The sequence below is a fragment of the Marmota marmota genome, unplaced genomic scaffold (genome assembly GCF_001458135.2).
Source record: "Marmota marmota marmota unplaced genomic scaffold, marMar, whole genome shotgun sequence".
Taxonomy (NCBI): Eukaryota; Metazoa; Chordata; class Mammalia; order Rodentia; family Sciuridae; genus Marmota; species Marmota marmota.
In genome coordinates this window covers 5,666,854-5,692,610 of record NW_025999891.1, presented here as the reverse complement: position 1 = coordinate 5,692,610, position 25,757 = coordinate 5,666,854, and the positions used below count along the sequence as shown (strand labels likewise).

At 33.2% G+C, this 25,757-nt stretch overlaps 1 protein-coding gene across 9 annotated transcripts in view; it reads right to left on the bottom strand.

The window, feature by feature from the left end:
* Positions 1-25,757, bottom strand: part of Nf1 (neurofibromin 1) — a 245,823-nt gene that overhangs the window by 149,924 nt on the left and 70,142 nt on the right. For 6 of the 9 annotated variants that reach the window (XM_048794474.1, XM_048794490.1, XM_048794485.1 and 3 more), the window contains exons 9-16: positions 19,181-19,354; positions 18,615-18,737; positions 18,284-18,358; positions 16,405-16,434; positions 12,976-13,107; positions 6,109-6,243; positions 2,222-2,335; positions 338-417 (exon numbers count right to left, since the gene is read on the bottom strand). In XM_048794474.1, the coding sequence (XP_048650431.1) occupies positions 338-417; positions 2,222-2,335; positions 6,109-6,243; positions 12,976-13,107; positions 16,405-16,434; positions 18,284-18,358; positions 18,615-18,737; positions 19,181-19,354 (863 nt within the window). The remainder of the gene's footprint in view (positions 1-337; positions 418-2,221; positions 2,336-6,108; positions 6,244-12,975; positions 13,108-16,404; positions 16,435-18,283; positions 18,359-18,614; positions 18,738-19,180; positions 19,355-25,757) is intronic. The other 3 variants (XM_048794478.1, XM_048794494.1, XM_048794496.1) reach the window with 1 other exon arrangement.

Genomic DNA, 25,757 nt, shown 5'->3' with positions numbered 1-25,757 from the left:
TTATAACTGTAAAAATCTATTAGAAACACAGTTATAAACTGTGTTTATACAAAGAAAGATAAAACAGACTATATCAAGCAAGAGTACTTGTGCCTGGATGATAAAATTTAGTACTATTTTTAAAAATTTATTTTGTACATTGCTATAATGTTGCTATTAGAATAAAAAATATTCTAACAATTTATAGTCAGATAAAAATACAAACTCATAAGCACTCTAGAGGTATAAATTAGTAAATTTTTATAATAAAATAAAAGAATTATACAGTTAATATTTAAATACAAAAACTCTAAAATTAAAAGTTTAAATTGAATTTAAAAATTAAAAGTACATATACCTAATCTCCCAAAATGTTTCTACAGGAGCATCAGGATTCCACAAATCAATGCTATCTAACTGATGAAGAACCAGCAAAGCCTGAATTTTAAAAAAAAAGAGAGAAAACTCACTCAAAAAAATTTGGGAAAAAATAAACTTTAGTTAGTACTTATTTTATAAATACTAACAAATTGAGCTATGTAAAGCTACAAAGACTTGATATACAGTAAAGACAAAAGGGAGAAACCCTAGAGAACACAAATCTCTTAAGGAATACCATACAGAATGAAATCACTTTATTCCTGCCATGTTTACTCTAAACAGCACACACAAAGTTAAATGATGAACTCAGAATAATATAGACACATAAAAATTGCTTTCAGAAACAAACTAAATGATTTAAATAAAGAACTTTCTGTAATAAAAAGTTCATTCCCATCCCCTTCTTAGAAATTTAAAACAACAGGTCCCCCCAAAAAAAGTTTAGATTTTTCATTTCAGCAATGAGACTAAGACATTGTAAAACATAATAAAATTATTAAAAATAAAACGGTTAATCCCTAGTAAAGGGGTTCCCCAAAATTAATGCACACAGCAAAAGATAAAGTGGAAATTATCTTGCTTCCCACAGATATTTACTGACAAGATAAGTTATATAGGGAGTGTATTAAACATGTATTTCATAACAGATTATTCATCCTAAAGTAATTCAATTGACCATAAAATTAAACTTCGAATTTGGTACACAGAGCGTTAACAGGAATTAAATAATTTACTTTAAATATACAATTATCACATAAATACATTATTCTTATATAAAGAGCAAAGTGTATACCCCTCCTTCAATACCCAACCTTAACTCCAAGTCGACAATGTTTTCCCCTACTCTTACTCCAACAAACATAGTTGATCTCTGTATTATTTGAGTCTTTGGTCAAAATATTTAGAGATTCTTTGAAGCTTTTTATTAAAATTCCAATAAAAATATTATTGGGATACATAAGGAGAACTGATTTTTTTTTCTTTAAAACCAAATCAAATGCTTCAACTGTAAATGATGTCACTGATAACCTGCCTCACAATAGGAAAAGATAAATACATGTTTAACTTTGGACTACTTTAAAACTTCAAAAGACACAGAAAAGCATCCAATTACTAAAGGAGTGGGGATCTGGAATGATGGGCTTCTTTTTGGGGTGATAAAAGTGTTCTGGAATTAGATAGTAATTGTAAAACTGTGGATATGCTCAAAATGCACACCTTAAAATGAACTTATTGGTAGGCAAAATATGCTCCAATTTTAAAAATGACATTTTAGTAAGTTTAAAAAATAAACTGCAAATAGAAAATTTTGACCTTTTTTATTAAGCATAAGAATTTGCACAATGTAATCCCAGCTACTCAGGAGGCTGGGATGAGAAGATCACTTGTCCAGGAGTTTGAGGCCACGCTGGGCAATACAATGAGACCAGGCTCAAAAAAAAAAAAAAAAAAAACACCAAACAAGCAAACAAACAAAAAATGAATTTCACCCAACACTGCTGCTACCTATGACATAAGGCAAATCAACCCTTTCTTTCTCCATGGAATTTCTAAAATATTACATAGACACAAACATACCATTTCCAGAAATGATATCTACCTATTACCCATAGAAGACTTATACACCAGAGGAACATCAAGAATGTATATAGAGAAGGAAAGAAGAGGTTTTGGGAAATGGGAAATTAACCTGATCAAATTATATTGTTATGTTGTGTGCACATAAAATATGCAATAATGAATTTCACTATAATGTATAATTATAGTGCACCAATTTAAAAAAATTACATAGAAATTTTTAAAAATAATGTACACATTCATAGCCTTTCCTTCAAGAGTCTAGAATTCATTTCCCCCTTACCTCCATTGCTTCCTGAGCAATCTCTGGCATGTGTGACTGAGGGACCAGTTGGACGAGCCCTGTAATTAATTCAGCTGTACTGCCTTGGGTTTCGGGCCCCTGTTTTCTTGGATTCTGCAAAGGAAAGAGCAAACGTCAATTAAAACAAAACAAAACTGACAGGGATCATGAAGAGGAGAAGAGAGCAATTGATAATTGGTACTAAATTTCTTTTAGAGGTGATAAAAATGTTCTAGAGTTAGTGGTAATAGTTACAGAACCTTGTAAATATTCTAAAAACCACTGAATTACACATTTTAAAATGGTGAATTGCATGGTATGTGAATTTTAACTCAATAAAAAATTTTTTTAAATCAAAACAGCATTTGTTATAGATTCTTTTAATCCACATTTATACTTATTCATTAATGTAAATAATACCCATGGAAATTTATAATTAAAAGAAATAAAAATAAACATTAGCTTTTCTTTCTTTTTTTAATATTTACTTTTTAGTTGTAGTTGGTTGGACACAATACCTTTATTTTATTTATTTTTATGTGGTGTTGAGGATTGAACCCAGGGCCTTGAACGTTCTAGGTGAGTGCTCTACCGCTGAGCCACAAGTATTAAGAACTTGGGATGTAGATCAATGGCAGAGTGCTTGTCTAGTCTGAGCAAGGCCCTGAGTTTGATCTCCAGCATGGCAAAAAATAAAAATAAAATAAAAAATAAATGAAGTGTAAGTAATTTTTTTTCAACAGTATACTGCCTAAATAATGTAAGTCTGGTTTGGAACTTACTGGTTTTTTCTTTTTTCTAAATAGATGGACATAATATCTTTTTATTTATTTTTATGCGGTGCTGAGGATCTAACCCAGTGTCTCACACATGGGAGGCAAGTGCTCTACCACTCAGCCACAACCCCAGCCCACTTACTGGTTCTGAGCTTACAAATGATTGCATATTTTAAAACAAAAAACACACATATTGGAAGAAGACTGCATGATTTTCCTGTAGAGCCATTTTGTATAGTAGAAACGTCCTATTCAAATCCACAGAGCTGATGTCAAAGAGGACTAGAATCCACACCTCCAGAGAGCCATATTTCAATCCTTTTCATTGTGGAAAAATATATTGCACCAAGCAAAGAAAAGTATTGATTGTATAAATGTGAATACCTAATTAAAGATATTAAAATGTGCCTGGCACAGTGGTACACGCCTTTAATCCCAGCAGCTCAGGAGGCTGAGGCAAGATGATCACAAGTTCAAAGCCAGCCTCAGCAACATAACAAGGCCCTAAGCAACTTGGCAAGATCTTAGCTCAAAAACTAAATAAGATATAAAAAGGGCTGGGGGTGTGGCTCATTGGTTAAGCGTCTCTGGGTTCAAACCCCAGTACTTCACCCATACTCAAAAAAAGAAGCTGGAAAAGTGTGAAATGTTTCCCATAACTTAGAAGATGTATTTACACTTCAAAAATACATGGTGTGTGATGGTACATGCCTGCAATTCCAGCTACTCAGGAGTCTGAGGATCATAAGTTTAGGGCCAGCCTAGGCAACTCAGCAAGACCCCTTCTCAAAATACAATATAAAATGGGCTGGGGATGTAGGTCACTAGTAGGGTGCCCTTGGGTTCAACCCCCAGTACCACAAACAAATAAACAAAATGCTTCATTTAAGTGAAGCCATCTTACCTTGTGTCCATATTTATCCTAACTACAAATCCTTCCCTATTATAATGACTGAGGTAGGCCGTTCCCCAAAAGTATATTTGTAATTCAAAACTGTTAACCTATTTTCCAACATTTATATTCATTCATTCATTCATTCATTCCCCAATAATATTTACTGAATACCAAAGAAAAAACAAATTTTAAAAAGGCATTTTCTACCCTCCAGCAGCATGTAGTTTCAGGAGGAAAAAAACATCAATAAAATAATTAGGATGGTATAGGACAAATGTAAAACTACAAATGAGATAAGTACAATAAAGTTATATCTGCAATGAGAGCCTATACCAGGGAAATATAGCCTAGTTAGAGAGGCTTCCTAGGGCGGGGACAATAGTTTAGAATTATTAGGAATTACTCTATAAAAAGAAAAGAGAAACAGATTCTAGGCAGAGAGAAAAGCAAATAACAAAGGCAGATATGAGGGAATATGGTAACAAGAATTGAAAGAAGAGCCATTATATTATGACTTGAGTAAGAAGACAAAACATAAGCTAGATGTAGAAGAACTGGTAGATGAGAGAAAGGTTTTGCAAGACTTAGTACATCTGTCTGAAGTTTGGTCTTTATCCCAAATTTTTCTTAAAACCAAAAGGTTTTAAGTTGGGCAGGGGGCATAACAGGATCTGCTTTTTAAAGAGATCATTATAATTTCAGAGCACAGAAAGGATTAAGGGGATGCAAGAAATACTGGAGGTTAAACATGAGGCTTCAAAAATTGAGAGTAACATGATTAGGACAAAGATGATAAAGATGGAAGATAAAATCATATTAGTTTAAAAATACCACAACTGAGACCATTTAATAGTTATTCCTATATTTCTATTAGCTAAGATTTAGAATTTTGATAAATTACAGAATAATTAAATATTTACAATAAATCTTTCACAATTTTACTTATCATTACTTTGAGAATAGCTATTTAGCCACTAGATGGCAGTAAAGAAAATAGTTTCTATAACTCTTGGAAAATAGCAAATTTTGCTTAAACTCTTGTCTTCAAAGAGTAATATATTTAGCATAAAAGACATTGATGACTTTGATGTATTCGTTGAACCTGAGTTAAGCCACGTAAACAGTGGTACTAATACTGTGAGACACACACGATGAGGTAACATTATAACTTGTGTCATGTAACAAAGAAATAAGGAAAAAAGACATTTCATTACTTTCAAAGGCTCACTTTGAAATTTGCTCTCTCACAAATTTTACAGAGTTTTCCAAGCCAAAGATTTAACTATTTATTCTATTAGACTCTAGAATTTGGATGGGCCTTTCGGAAAGTTCAGAATATCAGGCCTTCTTTCAGGGTCACTGATCCTTTTGGGAGTTCTTTCTCACTGTTTTCTCATTTCCTCTATATCCAGAAAAATTCCTTAAAATATACATTTTTTCATAATTCAGGGGCTTCATGGAACCCCTACATTACAGTAATGTAAAAAACTCGATCAAAACTGAAAGTACCACAGCCCTTAAAAAGCGTGTTACTGAATAAAGCAGTAATAAACTTTGCTTGCTGCTACACTCTAAGAACTGCAGAACCTTGACAAAGGTTAAATATGTTCTCCTATTAACTTCATAATATAGAACTGTCATAGCAGGGACATTAATAATATTAATGCTAACTCTCTTTTCAGTATTAACAAAAGCTAACATTTTTTAGTGCTTATTATATGCCAGGAACTGTTCATAAAAACTTTCTATATACTATTTCAATTTTCTTAATGATCTCTCTGAGGTAGAAACTAGTATTATTCCAATATTTCAGGTGAAAAATCTAAGGCACAAAGAGGTTAAATAAATCACCTAGCTAGTAAATTAGTCTGTCTCCAGAGCTCATGCTTTTAATCACTTCATGTGATTACTTTAATCACTCATTTACCGAATTTACATCAGTTCCTAATTATTGTGTGATGTTCTCAGAAATCTAATACCATCTGAGGCAATAAAAACAGAGTTACAACAATAAATAAGTACTAACCACATCATTTTCATCATTCTCCTTCCAATACAGTATCTGCAAGCAGAGTCAATGAAAACAGAAAGTTGATGAAAAGAAAAAGGGGAACAAAAAGCTAAACTGTTTGACAACAGCAAGGCAAAATTAAAAAGAACAAAGAGTATAGATATTGGAATGCACCTTGATTTATGGTTCCTTTGAAAGTACTTACACAAAGTAAAAGCTTTGGATCTGCATGAATTAGTTTCACCATGGACAAGAGAAGATACTTATAACTTCTTGTCTCCATATCCGTAGGTTTTTCTTTAAATTTAAGGCTTGTTACTTTTTCTTTAAAGGTAAGACTCTGAAAATAAAACAAAAACATAGTATCACCTTGTAAGAATCAGATATTAGATGCAGGAAAATAGTTATTTAAACTTAAGAAATTCATTATAGCTGAGTACAGTAGCACAATCCTGTAGTGGCAGCTGAGACAGAAACATTACAAATTTGAGGCAAGCCTCAACAACTTAGTGAGATCCTATCTCTAACTACAAAGGACTGGAGATGTAGCTTAGTAGTAAAGTTCCCCTGGGAAGGGAGGGAGGGGGAAAAAAGGAAGAAGGAGGGGGAGAAGAAGGGAGAGAGCACAGAGGGAGCAGGGAGGGAGGGGGCAAGGGGGAGGAATTCATTCATTCTAAAAAGCTTTGCAAAACAGACTTATAGACATATTTTATACCACCAAATGTGTGTTATTATTAGAAACACTAAATTTTTTATATATATTAGTTGTAGATGGGACACAATATCTTTATTTTTCTTTTTAATGTGGTACTGAGGATCGCACCCAGGGCCTCACGCATGCGAGGCAAGCACTCTACCACTGAGCTACAACCCCAGCCCTAGAAACACTAAATATAAACCATAAAATAGTATTGTTTTTAACTCTGGAAATTATCTTGATACCATTTATATTATTCATAGCATTAATCTAGTAAGATTTAATGAAAATCTATTAAAATGCTAAAGGTTTAATATCAGGTTAACTCCTATATAAAAAACAATTTTCCAAAACATGAAAACATTGGGAGAAATTTTTGGTCTATGGCTTTCACAAATACACACACTAGGCAACTCGTTCAGCAAACACTTAATAGACACACACACACACACAGATATTTTGTAGACTCAACATTAACAATTGTAGGTATGTCATCATTTGCTGTACCAAAAGAAACAAAAAGGCCACCGTCAATTATAAGACACCATACAAAGCAAAACACGCCTACAACTTTAGGTAAATTTCCCAGAAAAGTAAAATAAGTGTTCAGAATTGATGACATATGCTACATAGATTATATCTGTAATTAAAGATTTAATTGTCTAGTTTTTCTTTTACTTCAATAGCATTCCATCTCTTTCAAATTACAGAATACATGTATTTTGCCTAAAGAACATCTATAAAAAGAACTCTCTGAAAAAGATAAAATCATGGGGCTGGGGCTGGGGCTAGGGCCCAGCAGTAGAGTGCTCGCCTAGCACATGCTAGGCCCTGTGTTCGATCCTCAGCACCACATAAAAATAAATAAACAAAATAAAGGTATTGTGTACAACTAAGAAATAAATATTTTTTAAAAAATCAAATCATGGAAAATGTGTTTCAATTTCAGAGATATCATGGTAAACTAAAATTATAAAATACAGAAGTTATTCAACCAAAACTCCAATATTTATATCCTACATCCAATGTCACCTTTCTGTTCTTATAAAACATTTCCTTTTTTCCTTTAAAAGAATATAAAAATATTTGGATGCCTTTAATGTGAGCATATATGCAAATAAGCAAATAGTAGACTAAGCAGCATGTATCCAACCATAATAAAAATATCCAAGTAAACATGCTGTCTTCTTTCAAAGTTAAAACATGGAAATGAATATCTACAACACAGCAACAGCTCTCAAAGAGTGTGAAAAATGCATTTATTATTGTTCCCAAGAACACTGAAGGATTTTGGTCCTGTAATCAGGGGAGAATAGCTATTTAACATATTTATGCTCAAGACTATTACAGTACTGAAATATCAAAACTTACAAATACTATTTGCTTTTATATTTATAACCCCAAGGCAAATGTTTACCAACTATTTAACAAATTCTGGTTTGTGTTAGCTCTTGCAGAACTATTTATATATTTTCATTATAAGTCAAAGTATTTAACCTGAGATCAAGGAGTTAAGTAACAGTAATAAGCAGTCAAGTGCATAGCCAGGTTATGAGTGTTCTTTAAGTTACTTTTAAAGTTGTTTTAAATTCCTTCCAAGACAGATGGGCAAATAACTTGAGGCAGATAACCTACAGAAAGACATTAGATACACAGAACTTATGAATAAGCAAATAAAAACAAAAAAACTAAATGGGGATATACATCAAGAAAGAAGGATTAATGGGACTAAGTCTTCACAGGGTCCACTGAGGTCAAAGTAAAGCTAGGAGTTATGGCAATAAGTATTTCCATACATTTCAGAAAGGAGGTTTCTTTGATAACACAGGCACACTAATGTAAGTTCTGACCAGCCGTTGACCCCAGTAACCACAGTAACATAAGACTTGTACATGAAGCTTCCTTAAAGAGAATGGCCACCTTGACATTTCTGGAGAGGACCAGCTAGGGTCAAAAGCTCACGAAAGAGGTGAAGGCTGGGGTTGTGGCTCAGCGGTAGAGCACTCGCCTAGCATGTGTGAGGCCCTGGGTTCGATCCTCAGCACCACATAAAAAATATATAAAGGTTTGGAGCTTCCACTACAAGCATATGTAAGTTTTGATATTTCAGTTCTGTAATAGTCTTTCTATGACAAAGGTGAAACTTTCATTGAATAAATTTATTTACTATGAGTAGATATAACGAAGCATAACTATCAAACCGCTTTTGCCTGATGCAGCCACTGAATAGGAACACAAGCAGAGAACAACTGGCAGATACAAAACTTTTTTCTTATTTCGTGGTCATTTCAAAATAAGGTTGATATTAGTTTAATTATATCATCTCTTAATATCAGGTATTAGCATGTAAATTTTGTTCCAGTATGGCTGCTTAATCTGAAATGTAAACATTCAATTCAAATACTTTTTAATTTAATGACCATTAGTCAGAAACAACTTGATAAAGAAGAGATATGCTTCTTTAATAAGAAATGTAAAGGAAAAAAATTTCATTTATTAATTTATCTTCTGTACTGTATAATACTAGTAGAAATCCAAGCTGGTACGTGTGTTCTGATCAAAGAAGAGAGGCAGTTATGCCTAGGAAGAATTTCATAAACCAGAGATTTCAGGAGCCAAACCATTTGTTAATTTAAGTCTATATGAATGAACTACAGGGATGTAAGAAGCATTTGCTGAGCCAAAAACCCTTTTAAGAATAATAATCTCTAGAAATTATACATACTTGTGAAAATTATTAAACATTTATTATCAGGAGGCTTGAATTTTATGAAAGTAAAATGTCTTGGTTTGAAAATATAAATGATTAGTACTGAGGCAGATATTTCAATTTTAATAAACACTACAAAAGCATAAGGAAGCAGCTATGGCTCAAGGTTCGTAAAACAAAAGTTAAAATTTAAATGACTATCAGGGCAATAAGACATAATACTATCTTGGACTGTATTAACAGAAACATGAAATCCAGACACAGCATGTTAAAGCTTTCATCAATTATCATAGCACATTTAGAACACTAAAGTCAGATCTTAACATGTCATCTTAATTTTAAAATCTTTGTTAGGTTGGTCTTTTCAGAAGAGAAGCAGACAACATGGAGGCTTCTTAAAACCAGGTCAAATAAGAAATCCATTCACTCCTTCAGCAAATAGTACTATATGCTCAATATATGATAAATGTGCTCTAGGAACTAGAGATCCAAGGTTCAATCAATCAGACAAACCTCCTGTTTTCATCAAACTAACACGCTAGTGAGGGAAGATGACTGAAGAACCTGACAGAGACACTGGACTAAATGTCAAGAAACCTTAGAACTAACTCTAATTGGCCATTCACTAATCATGTGACTATTTTAATTCGTTTAACAATATTTGGGACTTAGATTGCTTAACTATAAAAACAAATCCAAAAAATACATACACAATTTTTAAATTAAAGAGAGTTGAAAGAATAAATCATTTCCAATGCTATTACTACATAAAAATAAAAAGAAACGTTGGGAGTACAGGATTAAACATCTGCAGACTGCAGAACTGGAAACAACAGGAACATGAGTCTATCTTGTTGAAGAGAAATTAGGCCTATCTACCAAGTAATTTGTCTTCAAAATATAAGGATGTTGTAAAGCTCTGAAATACAGATATTATTTTACTTTTTTAACAGACTGAACTCTTTCACTGCTACTCTGCACCAAGTTAAAGGTTCAGGTTTATCAGGGTCCCAAATCATTTGAAGCTATGCAAATGAGGGACAACCCAGTGAACATACCATGTAATACAATGGTTTCCAAATGAGAATGATTCTGTCTCCTAGGGGACATCTGAAAACATTCTGGTTTTCATGACTGGAGAGGGTCAAGGGATAGGTGCTATTGCCTTGTACCAGGGAGAAACTAAAGATGCTGCTAAATATCATACAACGTATAGGATAGGCCCCTACAACAAAAAGTTATCTAGTCTAAAATGTCAATAGAGCCAAGATTGAGAACGCTTGATGCAATTTTCAATAATGTGTTATTTCTTTTTTAAATTATTTTTTGCTTATTTCTTTTCTTATTTTTTTAACAGAATGTCTTTATTTTATTTGTTTATTTTATGTGGCGCTAAGGATCAAACCCAGTGTTAGGCAAGTACTCTGTTAGGCAAGCACTCTGACAATGAGCCACAGCCACAGCCCAATAATATATTATTTCTAAACCAGTTGTTATATGTATTTGCCTGTGCTTCCAGATTTTATGGCCACCTACTATACTGAGTTCTTCATTAGAAGCTTTCAAGCAGAAGTTATAGGACTTTTGCTTGAAATCTCTTTTGAGAGAAAGCATTGTGCTTAGTTCATCATTGTTCCCAGGCATTAACACTGAGCCTGACAGCTAATAGAAATCAATACACTTCCATATTTGTTGTTTGACTCACAAAGATCTTAAGGATCCTCCAAATTATAAAATTTTCTTATTCTAAAAACTATTAATTAATTTATTTATTAAATTTGCTATCTTCTCTAGTGAAAATATCAGCCAGAAAGCTGTCCTTTACACATTATGTATATATATTTGAAATTTCTTATATATATATAAAAATACAGAAGAGAAGCAGACCAGATGGAGGTTTCACCAAATAGATACTACATGCTCAATATATGCTAAATGTGCCCTAGGAACTAGGGACCCAGGATTCTATCAGTCAGACAAACTTCATGTTTTCTTCATACTAACACGCTAACATAAGGATTCATACAAAGAAAATTAAATGATACACAGTTGGGGAAACTAAATATTAAAGTTAAACAGAAAGTTACTATTAATTTTCCCCCAATTTCTATTATTGAAGATGATTCATTTTCTACTAGAAAGGGTCCTAAACTTACAACAAAAAGTCAAATAAAGTTCTAACTTCCCAAAAGATATCTAGAAAAAATAAACTGATTGATAAATGGTTTTTAAACAGTTTATCTGAGGCTGGGAAAGCTCAGTGGTAGAGCATGTGCTTAGCATACACAAGGCCCTGGGTCCAATTCCTAGCACCACCAAGGAAAAAACTTTATTTCAAGCAATTTCTAAAGCTTTTTAAAAAATGATATCTAGATAAATAATACTTAAGTAGCTGTTGTTTGTTTACCTCCAATCATACCTATACTTTTCCAACTTTAAAACAAATTAAGTACTTGACATATAAAAAGCAACTAAAAATAACCTTGCATATTAAAGTTTATTTATTAAACATCATTATCATACCCTTGTGGCTATTATTTTCTAGGATACATAATGTTAAAACATCATGATACAGAAAACTTCTCGATTTGAATCTAACAATCCTCAGAAACAATTCCTGACAACTGGGTAAGAACGAATCACAACTGTATAAAACAAAAATATTTTATTGGTATGGGAACTTGGAAAAAGAGAAGCATGCCAGGGAGGAAGCTGTTTAAATTTTAAATGAAGATGGCTAATTTACTAGGTAAAATCAATAGGTTGAAAACATGTTATATTTTCATTTAAAATGACATGATGTGACTATAAAGGTAACTATACACAGAAAAGTAAAAAAAAAAAAAAAATCCAAGACTTTTCTGAGGTAGTTACACAATGGGTCATACTTAAAGCCACAGAAGCCCACTGCCATGCAAAACAGTGACTGGTTGGCATCTGATCATGTGATCAACAGCAGCCAATAAGAATAGAAAATAAGCAGAAGACAAAGCATCACCAATCAATGTCAAGAGTTGCCATGTACAATGCCCTTGTGTTCTACATAAATACCAAGAAATGACTTATCAATTCTATAATTAACTGTTTTTATTGATTCACTGAGTTTTACAATTCCATAAGAATAATAATCTCTTAGACTAATTTGAGATGTCCGCTTTTATTAAGTTTAAACATAATGGAACGTCAGTATCAAAGTGCCTATCATTTACAAATGTTCAAAGTATATTTGCTAACAAATAAAATATTTTTATTTTAAATTAAAAAGTTTAATTTTATTTCTAATTTCTTATGCAAAATATTCAGGATGAATGCCAAACATTCATTCTAACCCAGGAGTCAGCTTCCCTTACTTGTTTTCATAAAGTAAGAAGCTAATCAAAATTCTTTGGTTCATAAGACTTAAAGGAAAAGAAATGACAAAAAACAAAAAGTTAAGAGGGAACAAAACTAAACACAAAGGAAAAAAGGTTCACCTAACTGAAACAGTGAAAAATAAACATTTATTAACGAGTATTCAATAATACTGCAATGAAAACATTCTACAACACTTATAGAAAAGGAGGGACCCATTCAATTCTCTAAAATAATCAAAACAGAAGGAATGAAATAAAGACACTAAAACTGAAACAGAAAGGAGTTGGAATTCAAAACTCATGACTTCTTACCGGTGCCATTCGTATTGCTGGGTGTGCTCCACAACCCTGCACTGCTTTATGAAGTGTTTCACCAAACATGTTTCGAAGTTCAACTGAGTGACAATATACAGCATCAATTTTGGGCCACCAATCCAATGCAGACTAGAGAAAAACAAAGACCATAAGGAAGAAAAGGTATAAAATTACATGAGTTGTATACTCTGTTATCCCTTTAAGTTTTATCCTTTCATTGAAAATTTTCTAAGATCATGCAAACATATATCATGATTTTCAAAGTTTTGAAATAATATCTTTAACTCAAACACTAACCTACATGTTTTTAAATATAATAATGAACATGTACACAGATACTGTTTTTTTCTCACTGAAAACCAAATGAATTTGAAAATTTTTAGAGAACCAATTCTGTAGCCAATCTTCTTTTACAAAGTTTAACATTTTATACACTTCAGAAATACATGCATATATTGTATAAATTTTTCCCAAAGTTAAAAGAGATTAGTGGTTAACACAATGTTGAAGACTATGTGGTAAAAACCATTACAAATAATAATTACAACATAAAATTAGTAAATAACATAAAGCCATTAATAAACCTACAATCTTAAACTGATATGCAATGATGACACAGCACATGAACAACTAACAATCACCATAAACAAAGACAAACTGATCCTAGCTAAGATTCTTTAAAAGAGTTGCTTTATGTAGATATTTTTTTCTATTTATTTAATCTATCTGGCTTTGATGTCTAGTTTTTAATGTCTATTTTATTTGAAAGTATATCTCTTGATTTTTACTTTAAAATGAATTGATATATTATAAAAATGACAATTATGAAAATCACTAAATTAGAAAAATGACTGGATGAATTTTTATTATATATGAGGAATATGTATGAAACAGTATGACTTAAAATACTGACTTCTAGCCTAGCCAAGCATGGTGGTGCATGCCTAAAGCCCAGTGACTTGGGAGGCTTTGCGCAACTTGGTGAGTTCAATTTAGAGTATCCCTGGGTTCAATCCCCACTACCAAGGTGTGTGGGGGCGGGGAGACAACACACAGACACAGAGACAGGCAGACAGACAGACAGACACACACACACACACAGGGATGGACAAACAGACAGACACAGATAAACTAACTTTTAAGCTCTAGTTTGAAAAAACAATGGAAGAATGATAATATATTCAAATAGTAAATAAGGGAGATTAAGAGCTTTACATCCTTAAAGTCTCAACACTGAAATTCTTCACTTGTAATTCTCAGAATATCTTGATTAGCATCAAGTTATGTTAACCTTAACCAAAACTACAAATTACAATTCTATTTACTGGACAGTAAAATATAACACCAATTTATGATATAAAATATGAATACTGAACTCCACTCACAAAGGGATTACAAAACTGTGAGGAAAGTTTTTTGGTTTTGTTGTTGCTGTTGTTGTTGTTATTTGTTTCTTTTTTTATTATTATTATTAGTAGTAGTATTAGTTTGGAGGGGCAGGTACTGAGGATTGACCCAGGGTCACTCTACTACTGAAGTACATGTACAGTCCCTTTTATTTTTGAGACAAGGTTTCACTAAATTGCCTATGCTGGCCTTGAATTTGTAACCCTTCTGTCTCAGCCTCCTGAGGTGCTGGGATTACAGGCGTGCACCACCTCCCCTGTCCTTTTTTTTTTTTTTTTTTTTTAAATAATGGTTGCGTATATTCTTCCCTCACTTCTTTCTTTGTTTAAGCTCATTTCTGTAAATGGCCAGTTTTTTAGTTGGTAATATAATGGAGTTCTCAAACTTAGAGCAATTTAGTCATCTAACTTACCCAAAGCAAGTAATGAAACTTAATTTACAGATATTAACTAATTCAAACAGTTTAAGTTCATCAGCTTAAAGCAACAAAACACCGAATGATAACAAAGTGCAATGAGTAGAGGGTCCTCTTCACCTTACAGGTCCCATAAAAATATTGCCAATAACTGAAACTAACTCTTTAGTTTCAGTATTCAATGTTATTATGTATTCCATAATAACATTCTATCCAAATTACTGTGTTATTTTTCATAGCTGTTCAAACTATATTGCAGTACTAGGTGTATACCCTAGAAAATAATTTTAAGGCTGAAGTTTTGGTAATTTTCATACTTTTCATTTTTCATAATAAAACTATTTCATTCATTTTAAAGTAAAAGATACACTTTGAATAAAATAGGCACTAAAAATTAGACATTATAGAATTTAAAAAATTAGTATTTTGAGCAGTGACTCCATGTTCTTTCTGAAACTAGTCAATTAATACAGACATTCTTTTTTCCTTAAAAATATTGTTTATTGCCAAAAATATGTAATACTTATATAATGAGCAAATTATGTGGCAATTTCTCAAGAAACTATTTAAATGATTTTTGAATACCTCAGAAATAAATCATCTACCGACGATGTCAGCGGAGATCAAATAAAGTACTATACTAGCCACTGCATGTCCCAGTGATACCTGAGAGAAATGGTTCATATACGTGTATACTACTTTTTAAATTTCCCAATAACGTATGTAATTTAACATAAAGGAAACCTATAAAGTACGTAACTCAGATCTTAAAACTAATTCACCTGTTATGGCATATCACAATAAAAAAGGTGACAGTATAATAAGTACCATTTTAGAAACTGTTGAAAAACTTGCATTGCAATAAAATTCAAATAGTGAATCGACTTTACGATTTTCTAAGAAACTATGGGTTTTGTTTTGTTTTTTTTTTACATCTAAACAGTGCTTAAGAATTGTGTGTATAGTTCACAGAAGCAAAACAAAACTCCAAACACCATACTACTTCTACACAAAACTTTTATTTGAAAATGTGATAATTTTGTAAACTATCTAAGAACCATGGAAGTGAACTTATAAAGTGTATTGAACCAAGAATCATTTAAAAGGAAATTATGAATCAATTTAGGATCAGGAGTCCAAATAGCTAGAAAAATTTCACATGAATTCAAGATATAAAATATATGCCTAATAACATTCTTTGGTGAGACTATAATAGTCAATTTTGTAAATTTTCATATTTCCTTTTCCACCAGAAAGAATTTTATACTATTAGCCTCAAACCAAAGAGCCTTAAGAAGAACCAATGTACCAACCTTTAAAGACAAAGTGTCCCTCTCTAAATTTAAAGACACTTTGGAGTTCTATTTGTTATTTTTCAGGCAATTTCATTGATGCTTAATATTTAAAAACTAATCAATAATGTTTCTTTATAAAAATATATCCATAGTAACTTGACCTCAGATATAGACACACTCCACCTCACACATGCAATACTCATTAAAGTATAGGATGCACAATCACTTTCACCAAGTACACTGAGGCATGCATGAAGTACCACTCCAGGCATGCTTTAAAACCCAGAAAAGAGCAGCTCAGCCACTTACAGCAGTGCCAAGTCCATGCTTGAAAGTGCTCTATATATTCAATTGTAGACAAAAATATTTCACAATTAAAGTAACTAGCCACAGAGTATCAAAAAGAGAGAGAGAGGGGGAGTATGTGTGTGTGTGGGTGTGGGTGTGTGTGTACCTACACACAGGCAGGCGTGAACACATACACATATACACTTGGGTTTATTAAATTCAAATTTTAAGCATTTATATAAACTATCCACTCTAATAAATGAACTATTTTTAGTATTATGAGACAAAAGCAATAAAGGAATATTTTGTTTCTGGTCACACATAAAACTTGAGGTTGGAGGTAGAGAAAGAATTTTTTTTTTTTTCTTAAATGACACTGAAAGTCAACTTTAAGGTTAAAAAGTCCTGGCTATTGCACTGGCAATAGTACAGTAGTTTTTTAAAGTTCTTAATACAAACATACCTTATCTACAATCAGATTAATTAAGCCTTCCCTTTTGGAACAAAGAGTATTCAATGTTATTTCCATCTGTGATACTCAACTGAGAGAGGTATCATTCTCTCAGGCATTCTTGTTCATAATGCAGAAGATGCGAAATAACTGGTTTTAATGAAATGAGGGCTAGAGATGCTAAATGTCTTGGAATGCACAAGGAATAACAAAGAACTGTTCTCCCAAAAATGCTACCAACACTCCGTCAAGAAAAACTAAATATACTGTTAACTAGCTTTACCATTACTTATTTTTTCCCCTGCAGAAATGTCCAAAAGAAAATATAGGCCACATTTAGTTAATTCAATATATTCAAAGCAAATGATGGGGAATTATTTTTAACTCACCGAAAGTCTTAAAATGTATTTTGTAAATAGGACAAATACACTAAGTTATCAATGACTGCAGCCTTTTGAGGGGAGGAAAACAGGAACAAGTTGACCAGTAAATGTAAATATCTATTAATGGATATAAGAGGAACTGTGAAGAATACCTGAGAACCTTCAAAATACAAGATTTCAAAATTAGATGAACAGAATTTGAAAAATCCATTGTCCAAATAAAGTAAGGTTTCACCATCTTTCTACTTAATGTTCCCACATCACAAATACCTTTTTATGAATTCACTTGCTTTATCTTATGAATATCTCTTGTACAGCGTATTAATACTTCATTTATTTAAGAAGGACTAAAATGTACAATCAAATATAATCTTATCATTTCATAAATGTGCCATACTGGATACAACATAAGCAATATTACTTTTAACTTAATTGGTAAGGTGATAAATCAAAATGTACCAAATTCTGAGAAAGAGCTAAGAGTATTCAAATAATACATGAAGAGCTTTTGAATGAAAATGCTCAATTATATTTTCAGCGGCATTATTCTGAAAGGCTTTTGATTTAAGTAACATGTTTTAGGTTTACTCTTTTTTCCAAAAAAGATCCTCATAACTTCATCTTTCTCAATAAGGGCCCTCAGATCAAGATTAAATATGAAAAATACAACTGTATATAAATTACTAGACATAATCACTTCAGAGTAATCTTCCTATAACATATCACCTAAATTGAGAACCTTTGTGAAAACCAACAGCATCTTTCTTTCTTTCTTTCTTTCATTTACTTATTTATTTGTTGTTTGTTTTTGGTCCTGGAGATTGAATCCCAAGAGTCCTACCAGTGAACCACATCTCCAGCTTTTTTTTAAATTTTAAATTTAAAAATTTAATTTAAACCTTTGATTCTCCTGTCTCAAGCCTCCAAAGTAGCTGGGATTACAGGCATGTGCCACCACATCTGGCAAGAACATCTTTCTTTAAACGGGCAAAAAGAAAGAAGGATTACACCAAAAAAGAAAAGAAAAAATTGTTTTAAGTAATTTAGCAATACCTTTTGGACTTACATTGGTGATGATTCGATGGAGTGAATTTACTAGTACATAGTGAAATGTAGAAGGTGAATTCTGAGCCAGGCAGATCTATAGAAAAAAAGAAAAAATAATAGATCATTTCTAGGAGAAAAATATCCAGTAATACAAAATAAGACAAAACAATAGCAAAAATAAAATTTATTAAAAATAGATAACTTTTTAAGGTCTTCAAGTTAACATCAACATATAATATTAAGAAACAGTAATAAAACTATATATCTATTTATCTTTCCAGTCTTTTCACATTTAAAAAGGAAAATATTAGCATCAGTAAGCATAGGTGGATAAAAATCAGTGCTCTTACCTTAAAGTGTTGGTTGTTATGAGGGCTTATACGAAAGCAAGAAACAAGGCAATCAATCATTAGATCCACGTCCGCAGGCTGACTGCCTCTTGAGAATGGTTTACTTGGATTAAAAAGCAGGTTCTATAAAAACCCCAATAGAAAACAAAGGCCTTTAAATAGTCATGCAATATTGTTTTTACTAGTAGGTAATAATACTATCAACATTATCCACATAGATGACAGGGAATTTCAACTGCCAGAAAAAGAATAAATCACTAATACTGTGGTTCATTCATCTGATATAAATCTTACTATACCACATATGGTTCCTATCTGGTCCAAATTTCCACATTATCTTAAACCCAAGTCTGTATATTTATGTTAACTTCTAAAAACTGATTAACTCCATTGTTCTTCATAATCTCAATCTAGGCTGATGAACATAATGACAAAGTAAGTCCTATAAACTTATTACCACAGGTGACTCCAAACTTTAGTATTTGGAGCATTTATCTTTGCTCATAATACCTCTACTAGAATTTTATTCTCGTAAAATTACAGTAGAGAAAGAATAAGCATGATACCTTAAGATCAACCACCATGGACTGAACCAGTAGGAAAATGACAGAGTTGTCTTCCCAATTGATATAAGTACTTGCTTTACACAGTTTGACACAAGCAATTGCAGCACTCTCTGTCAGCTGCCTGCTTCCTCCATGGCCAGCAAGTGCTTTTCGTAGACTGTCCAGAAATAATTTCTACAAAATTCAAACAGAGCAATAAGATAATATGAAGTTTCTTTTTATTTCATATTTATACAACAAAGTAACAAATTAATGGCCTCTAATATTTATACCATAAAAATGCCTCATTTATATTTTGGTTTTCAACTTTATAATTTAAGTGGTTGTCATTATTTAACTCTTTAAATAATTTCCTCAAATTAAAAAAAAATTCCTCTTCTCTTTCTCTATCCAATTATTATAGGAGTATTAAAAAAAAACAGTCCTGGGTTGGGAATGTGGTTCAGTGGTAATATGTTTAGACAAGATCTTGGAGGGAAGGTGGAAGGGAAGAAGAAAGAATCCTTCCCAAATATCTGAACTCAGCACTGAATTCAGCTGACCATATCTTCCTTTTGATATTATCTTTAATGTCTAAATATTTTATTGGTAAATATCAAATTGCTCCATCCTTTTCTAATACTCCAGACAATATTCAACATTTTAGCCTTCTAAATAAGAATATACCCAAGGCTACACTGTTACTCTAAATTCTATCTACTCCCCCCCCCCCCCCCCCCGCCGCAAAAAATTACCCTTTTATGAACTCAACACCTCTTTGTAGTTCATTGATAATCTCACCCTTAACTTTTCTCTTAAGTGAAAATTTCACATATTCTCAGACATAACATATCAAAAGCTAAATTCACCCAACACCAGCAAAATATACATTCTTCTCAGTGTATGTGGAACATGTTCCAAAATGAACCATATGTTAGTCCACCAAATATTTTTTGTTGTTTTGTTTTGTTCTTGTTCTGGAGACTGAACTCAGAGGCACTTCACCATGGAGCTACATCCCCCACTCCTTTATTTTTTATTTTGAGACAGGGACTCACTAACTTTTTTTGTGCTTATAGATAGTCAGCATGCCTCTGTTTTATTTGCTTATTTTTGTATGCAGTGCTAAGGACTGAACCCAGTGACTCACCCATGTTAGGCAAGCACTCTGCCACTGAGCCCCAGCCCCAGCCTGGGTCTCACTAACTTAACGAGGCTGGCTTTGAACTCGGAATCTTCTGGTCTCAATCTCCTGAGTAGCCAGGAATATAGGCCTGAATCCAGCCCAAACAAACCTTAAATACATTCAAAGAAAAAGAAATTATACAAGGTGTCTTATCTCATAATAAGGAAATGAAACTGGAAACTAACAGTAAATGGAAGATTAGAAAATTCATGAAAACGTGAAAATTAACACAATCTTAAACAATAAATGTATCAAAGGAAAAAAACCAAGAAAAAGGAAATTGGAAAATATCTTGAGACAAATAAAAATAAAGCACAACATACTAAAACTTAGAGGATGCAGTGAAAGTAATGGTAAGAGGGAAAACTACAGCTGTGAACACATTTTAAAACTCTGCTCTCAAATCAATTATCTTAAGGAACTTGAAAAATAGTAAAAAGCTAGCAGAAAAAAAGGAAATAATAGAGATCAGCAAAAAGATAATTTAAACAGAGAACAGAGAAAAAACAACAAAGCCAAAAGCTGATTCTTTGAAATAAAATAAAATTGACAAAATTTTAGTGTGATTAGGAAAAAATAAAGGCAGGCTAAAATTACTGAAGCCAGAAATGAATGTAATGGCATTACTACTGATTTTATAAAAATTTTAAAAGGGTAATACAACAAATTGTACATCAACAGATTGGATAATGTGAACAAAATGGACAAAATTCCTAGAAATACACGATCTAACAAAATTGACTCATAAATTAAAAATATGACTAGAACTATTAGGGAGACTAATAGTTAGTCTCCTCCCCAGTTAAGAAAAGTTCAGGACCAGGGCTGGGGATGTGGCTCAAGCGGTAGCGCGCTTGCCTGGCATGCATGTGGCCAGGGTTCAATCCTCAGCACCACATACAAACAAAGATGTTGTGTCCACCGAAAACTAAAATAAAAAATAAATATTAAAAAATTTTAAAAAAAGAAAAGTTCAGGACCAGATGATTTCACTGGTGAATTCTACAGTACACTTAAAGGATTAGCACCAACACTTCTCAAGTACTTTCAAAAAATTAAAGTGGAGGGAACACTTCCTAAGCAATTCTGAGATCAGCATTACCCTCATGCCTAAGCCAAAGACATTGAAAGAAAACAACAGAGGAGCAACCTTGAAGAACATCAATGAAAAAAGTGGTCAAAAAAAGTAGCAAATAAAATTCAGTAGCTTTTTTAAAACATCATATGCCAAGTGAGACTTATTTCTGGAGCAAAAGGATGGTTTAACAATGAAAATCAATCTATGTGATATTTCACATTAATAAAATGAAGGAAATTCCTACATTATCATCTCAGTTAAGATATAAACAGCAATTGATAAGACTCAACACCTTTTCATGATTTAAAAAACACCCAAGCTAGGAATAGAAGGAAATGTCTTCAACAGGATAAAGGCCATATGGTTTAAAAAAAAAAAAAAATCAATAACAACATACTCAATGGTAAAAGACTAAAAGCTTTTCCCCAAAGATCAGCAATAAATAAAATAAAGATTAGGATGCCCCACTTTTGCCACTTCTATTCATCAGAGTAAGTTAACCCTGCTTACAAATAACAAAATAACATACATAGAAATCCCTAAAGATTTCATATACACCTCGTCATGGTGCTGCAGGCCTGTAATTCCAGCTACCCAGGAGGCGAGGCAGGACAATCACAAGTTCAAGGATAGCCTGGGCAACTTAGTAAGACCCTGTCTCAAAATAATAAAAAATATGAAGGAGCCAGGTGCAGTGGTGCAAGCCTGTAATCCCAGGGGTTTGGGAGGCTGAGGCAGGAGAATCTTGAATTCAAGGCCAGTTTCAGCAAAAGTGAGATGCTAAGCAACTCAGCAAGATCCTGTCTCTAAATAAAATACAAAATAAGGCTGGGGATGTGGCTCACTAGTCAAGTGCCCCTGAGTTCAATCCCCTGTACTGCCTGACCCCCACAAAAAGGAAGAACTAGGAATTTAACTCAGCAGCAGAGTACTTTCCTAGCACATGCAAGGCCTGGGGCTTAGATCCAGGACCAACAAAAAAAAAAAAATTTTTTTTTTTTTTAAGTTTTTAGAGTTCATACACAAATTTGACTAGAGTTGTAGAATACAAAATGAATACACAAAAATCAGTTGGATTTTACAAATTATCAAAGAAAAATTTGCAAAGGAAATAAAAAAAACAATTCCATTTACAATAGCATAAAAAAAGAATAAAATACTTAGGAATTAACCAAAGAGATGACACTCTTATAATTAAAACTAAAATACGTTGCTGAAAAAAATTAACAAAAACACAAATAAATGCAAAGACATCCCATGTACGTGGATTGTTAATGTACCAATAATTCCCAAAGCAATCTACAGATTCCACACAATCCCTATCAAAATCTCATAAACATGTTTTGCAGAAATAGAAAAGCCACCCTAAAATTCATATGGAATCTCAAGTGACTCTGAATAGCCAAAATAACCCTGAATAAAAAAAAGTTGTAGGACTTTATTCTATCTTATCGATTTCGAAACTCATTACACAAAGCTACAATAATAGAAAATAATGTAATCCCAGCCTAAGAATAGACATAAGGAAAAATGGAATAGAATAAAACGTTTAGGAAAAAAACTCTCACACACACACATGGCCAAAAAATTCTTGACAAGTGTGCTAAGACCTTCACTCATTGGAAAAAGGATAGTTTAAAAAAAAAAGGTACTAGGAAAAATGTATGCATGCAGGTCAAAATATGAAGTTGGGTCCTCCACTTACACCATATACAAAACATAAGTCAAATCAAAATGCAAAGATGTAAACTTCACAACTTAAACTATAAAACTCCAAAAACAAAAATACAGGAAGATTTTTACAACACTAGATGCAGCCATTACATCCTTGATATAAAAAAAAAAAAGCACAGGCAACAAAAGAAAAACTGGATAAATGAGACAATCAAAACCGAATTTTTTCTTTTAATTAAACAACACTATCAAGAAGGTAAAACAGGAGTAGGCTTATGGCTCAGGGGTAGATCATTTGCTTAGCAAGCGTGAAGCCCTGGGTTTGATCCCTAACGCGCGCACGCGCACACACACACGTACACATGAAAACAATATGAGAGAAAACAGCAAATCACATATCTGACTTTTGTTTGTTTGTTTGTTTTTTATTGTGTTTTTTGTTTGGTTGGTTTTTAGTGCTGGGGTTTGAACCCGGGGCCTTATTCATATTAAGCACATGTTCTACCAGCCACTAAATCCTGTTCTCAATTTAAGTTCAACTAAAGGTCTATACTTCTTCTATAAAACTCTCCCCACTATCCAAACTTCACCTGAATTGTTATAGTACATACAGCCTCCATTTTTTTTTCCCAAGTAAACATGTACTTACAGTATATAACTTTTCATTCATATAAAGAAATAACCAGGAATTCTAGGAAGATAGCAATATAAAAATGTCCTTGACTCCCTCTCTCTATCCCCTTAATTCTTTGATACCCATGTTTACTATGTTCTAGGAGTCACTTATATTTTTAGCCTCTCTTGACCATGTGACTGAGTTCTAGCTTATGGAATATGAATGAGAGAAGGCATGCCATTTCTGGGTCCATCCAATACAAATTCTCAATGTGTTTTTTCATACGCCATGTGTTTTCCTCGGGCTGGCACATAAGTAAATAAGACATACAAACCCTGGTTGATAAAATTGAAAAAGAACAAACTATTAAAAGTGACCTTAAGGGGCTGGGGTTGTGGCTTGGTGGTAGAGTGCTCGCCTAGTACTCGTGAGGCTCGCCTAGTACATGGGTTGAATCCTCAGCACCACATAAATAAATAAAGTAAAGGTATTGTGTCCATCTTCAACTAAAAAAAAAAAAATTTAAAGTGACTTTAAGCCAGGCGCAGTGGCACACACCTGTAATCCCAACAGCTCGGGAGGCTGAGGCAGGAGAATCTCAAGTTTAGAGACAGCCTCAGCAATTTAGCAAGGCACTAAGCAACTCAGAGAGACCCTGTCTACAAATAAAATACAAAATAGTGCTGGGGATGTGGCTCAGTACTCAAGTGCCGCTGAGTTCAACCCCTGGTACCAAAAACAAAAGAAAGAAAAAAAGTGACTTTAAAATAGAAATTCTTCAAAAAATTAAAAAAAGAATTACCATATGATTCAGGAATTCCACCTCTGATATATACCAAGTAAAAGGTCTCAATTTTACACCCATGTTCATAATAGCATTATTCACAATAGCCAAAAGTGAAAAAGCAACCCACAAGTCTACTGGCAAATAAATTTGGAAAAATGAAATGTTGAGCCAGGTGAAGTGATTTTGAAAACATCATGATAAGCATCAGCAATTTTAAATATACAATTCAATGAATTTTGAGAAAGAAGTTATGGAATCAGAACCACAATCATGATCTTTAACATTTTCACCACCTTAAGAAGTCCCCTTGAGTTCCTTTCCAGTCAATTTCCTCCCCTCCCACCCTTGGCATCCACTGATTCATTTTTTGACCTCAGATGTCTTCTACAGAAATTCTTTTAAAAGAAATCATAGGAAAGGTGTGGGGTGGGGGAGGGGGAAGAGGAAGAGGGAGAGAGAAGGAGGAAGAGGAGGAGGGGGAGGGAGAGGGAGGAGGAAAAAGAGAAAGCCTGGCACAGTGGCACATGCTTATTAACCCCAGCAACTCAGAAGGCAAGAGAGGACTGTGTGGTTTGAATGTGAGGTGCCCCACAAAAGCTCACCTGTAAGATGATGCAAGAAGATTCTGAGAAGAAATGATTGGGTTGTGAGTCTTAACAGAATCCGTGATTTAATCCTCTGATAGGGATTAACTGAGTGGTAACTGAAATGGTAGGGTATGGCTGGAGGAGGTGAGAATTGGGGCATGGCTTTGGGTATATATTATTTTATCTGGAGAGTGGAGAGAGAGAGAGAGAGAGAGAGAGAGAGAGTGTGTGTGTGTGTGTGTGTGTGTGTGTGTCTCTCTCTCTCTCTCTCTCTCTCTCATTCCTGATCACATGATGTAAGCTGCTTCACTCAACCACACCCTCCCATGGTGATGTTCAGCCTCAACTTGAGCCCCAAGAAATGGTGCTGGCCTTCTGTGGACTAAGACCTCTGAAACCATGAGCCCTCAAATAAACTCTTCTTCCTCTACAGTTGTTCTGGTCAGATCCTTTAGTCACAGCAGTGGAAAAGCTAACTAAAACAAGGACTGCAGGTTCAAGGCCAACCTCAGCAACTTATCAAGGTCCTAATAAGCAACCCTGTCTCAAAATTAAGAAATAATATTTAAAAGGCTGGGGGTGTAGCTCAGCAGCAAAGGACCCCTGGGTTCATTCCCCAGTACCAATAATAATAAAATAATAATAATAATAACAACAACAACAACAACAA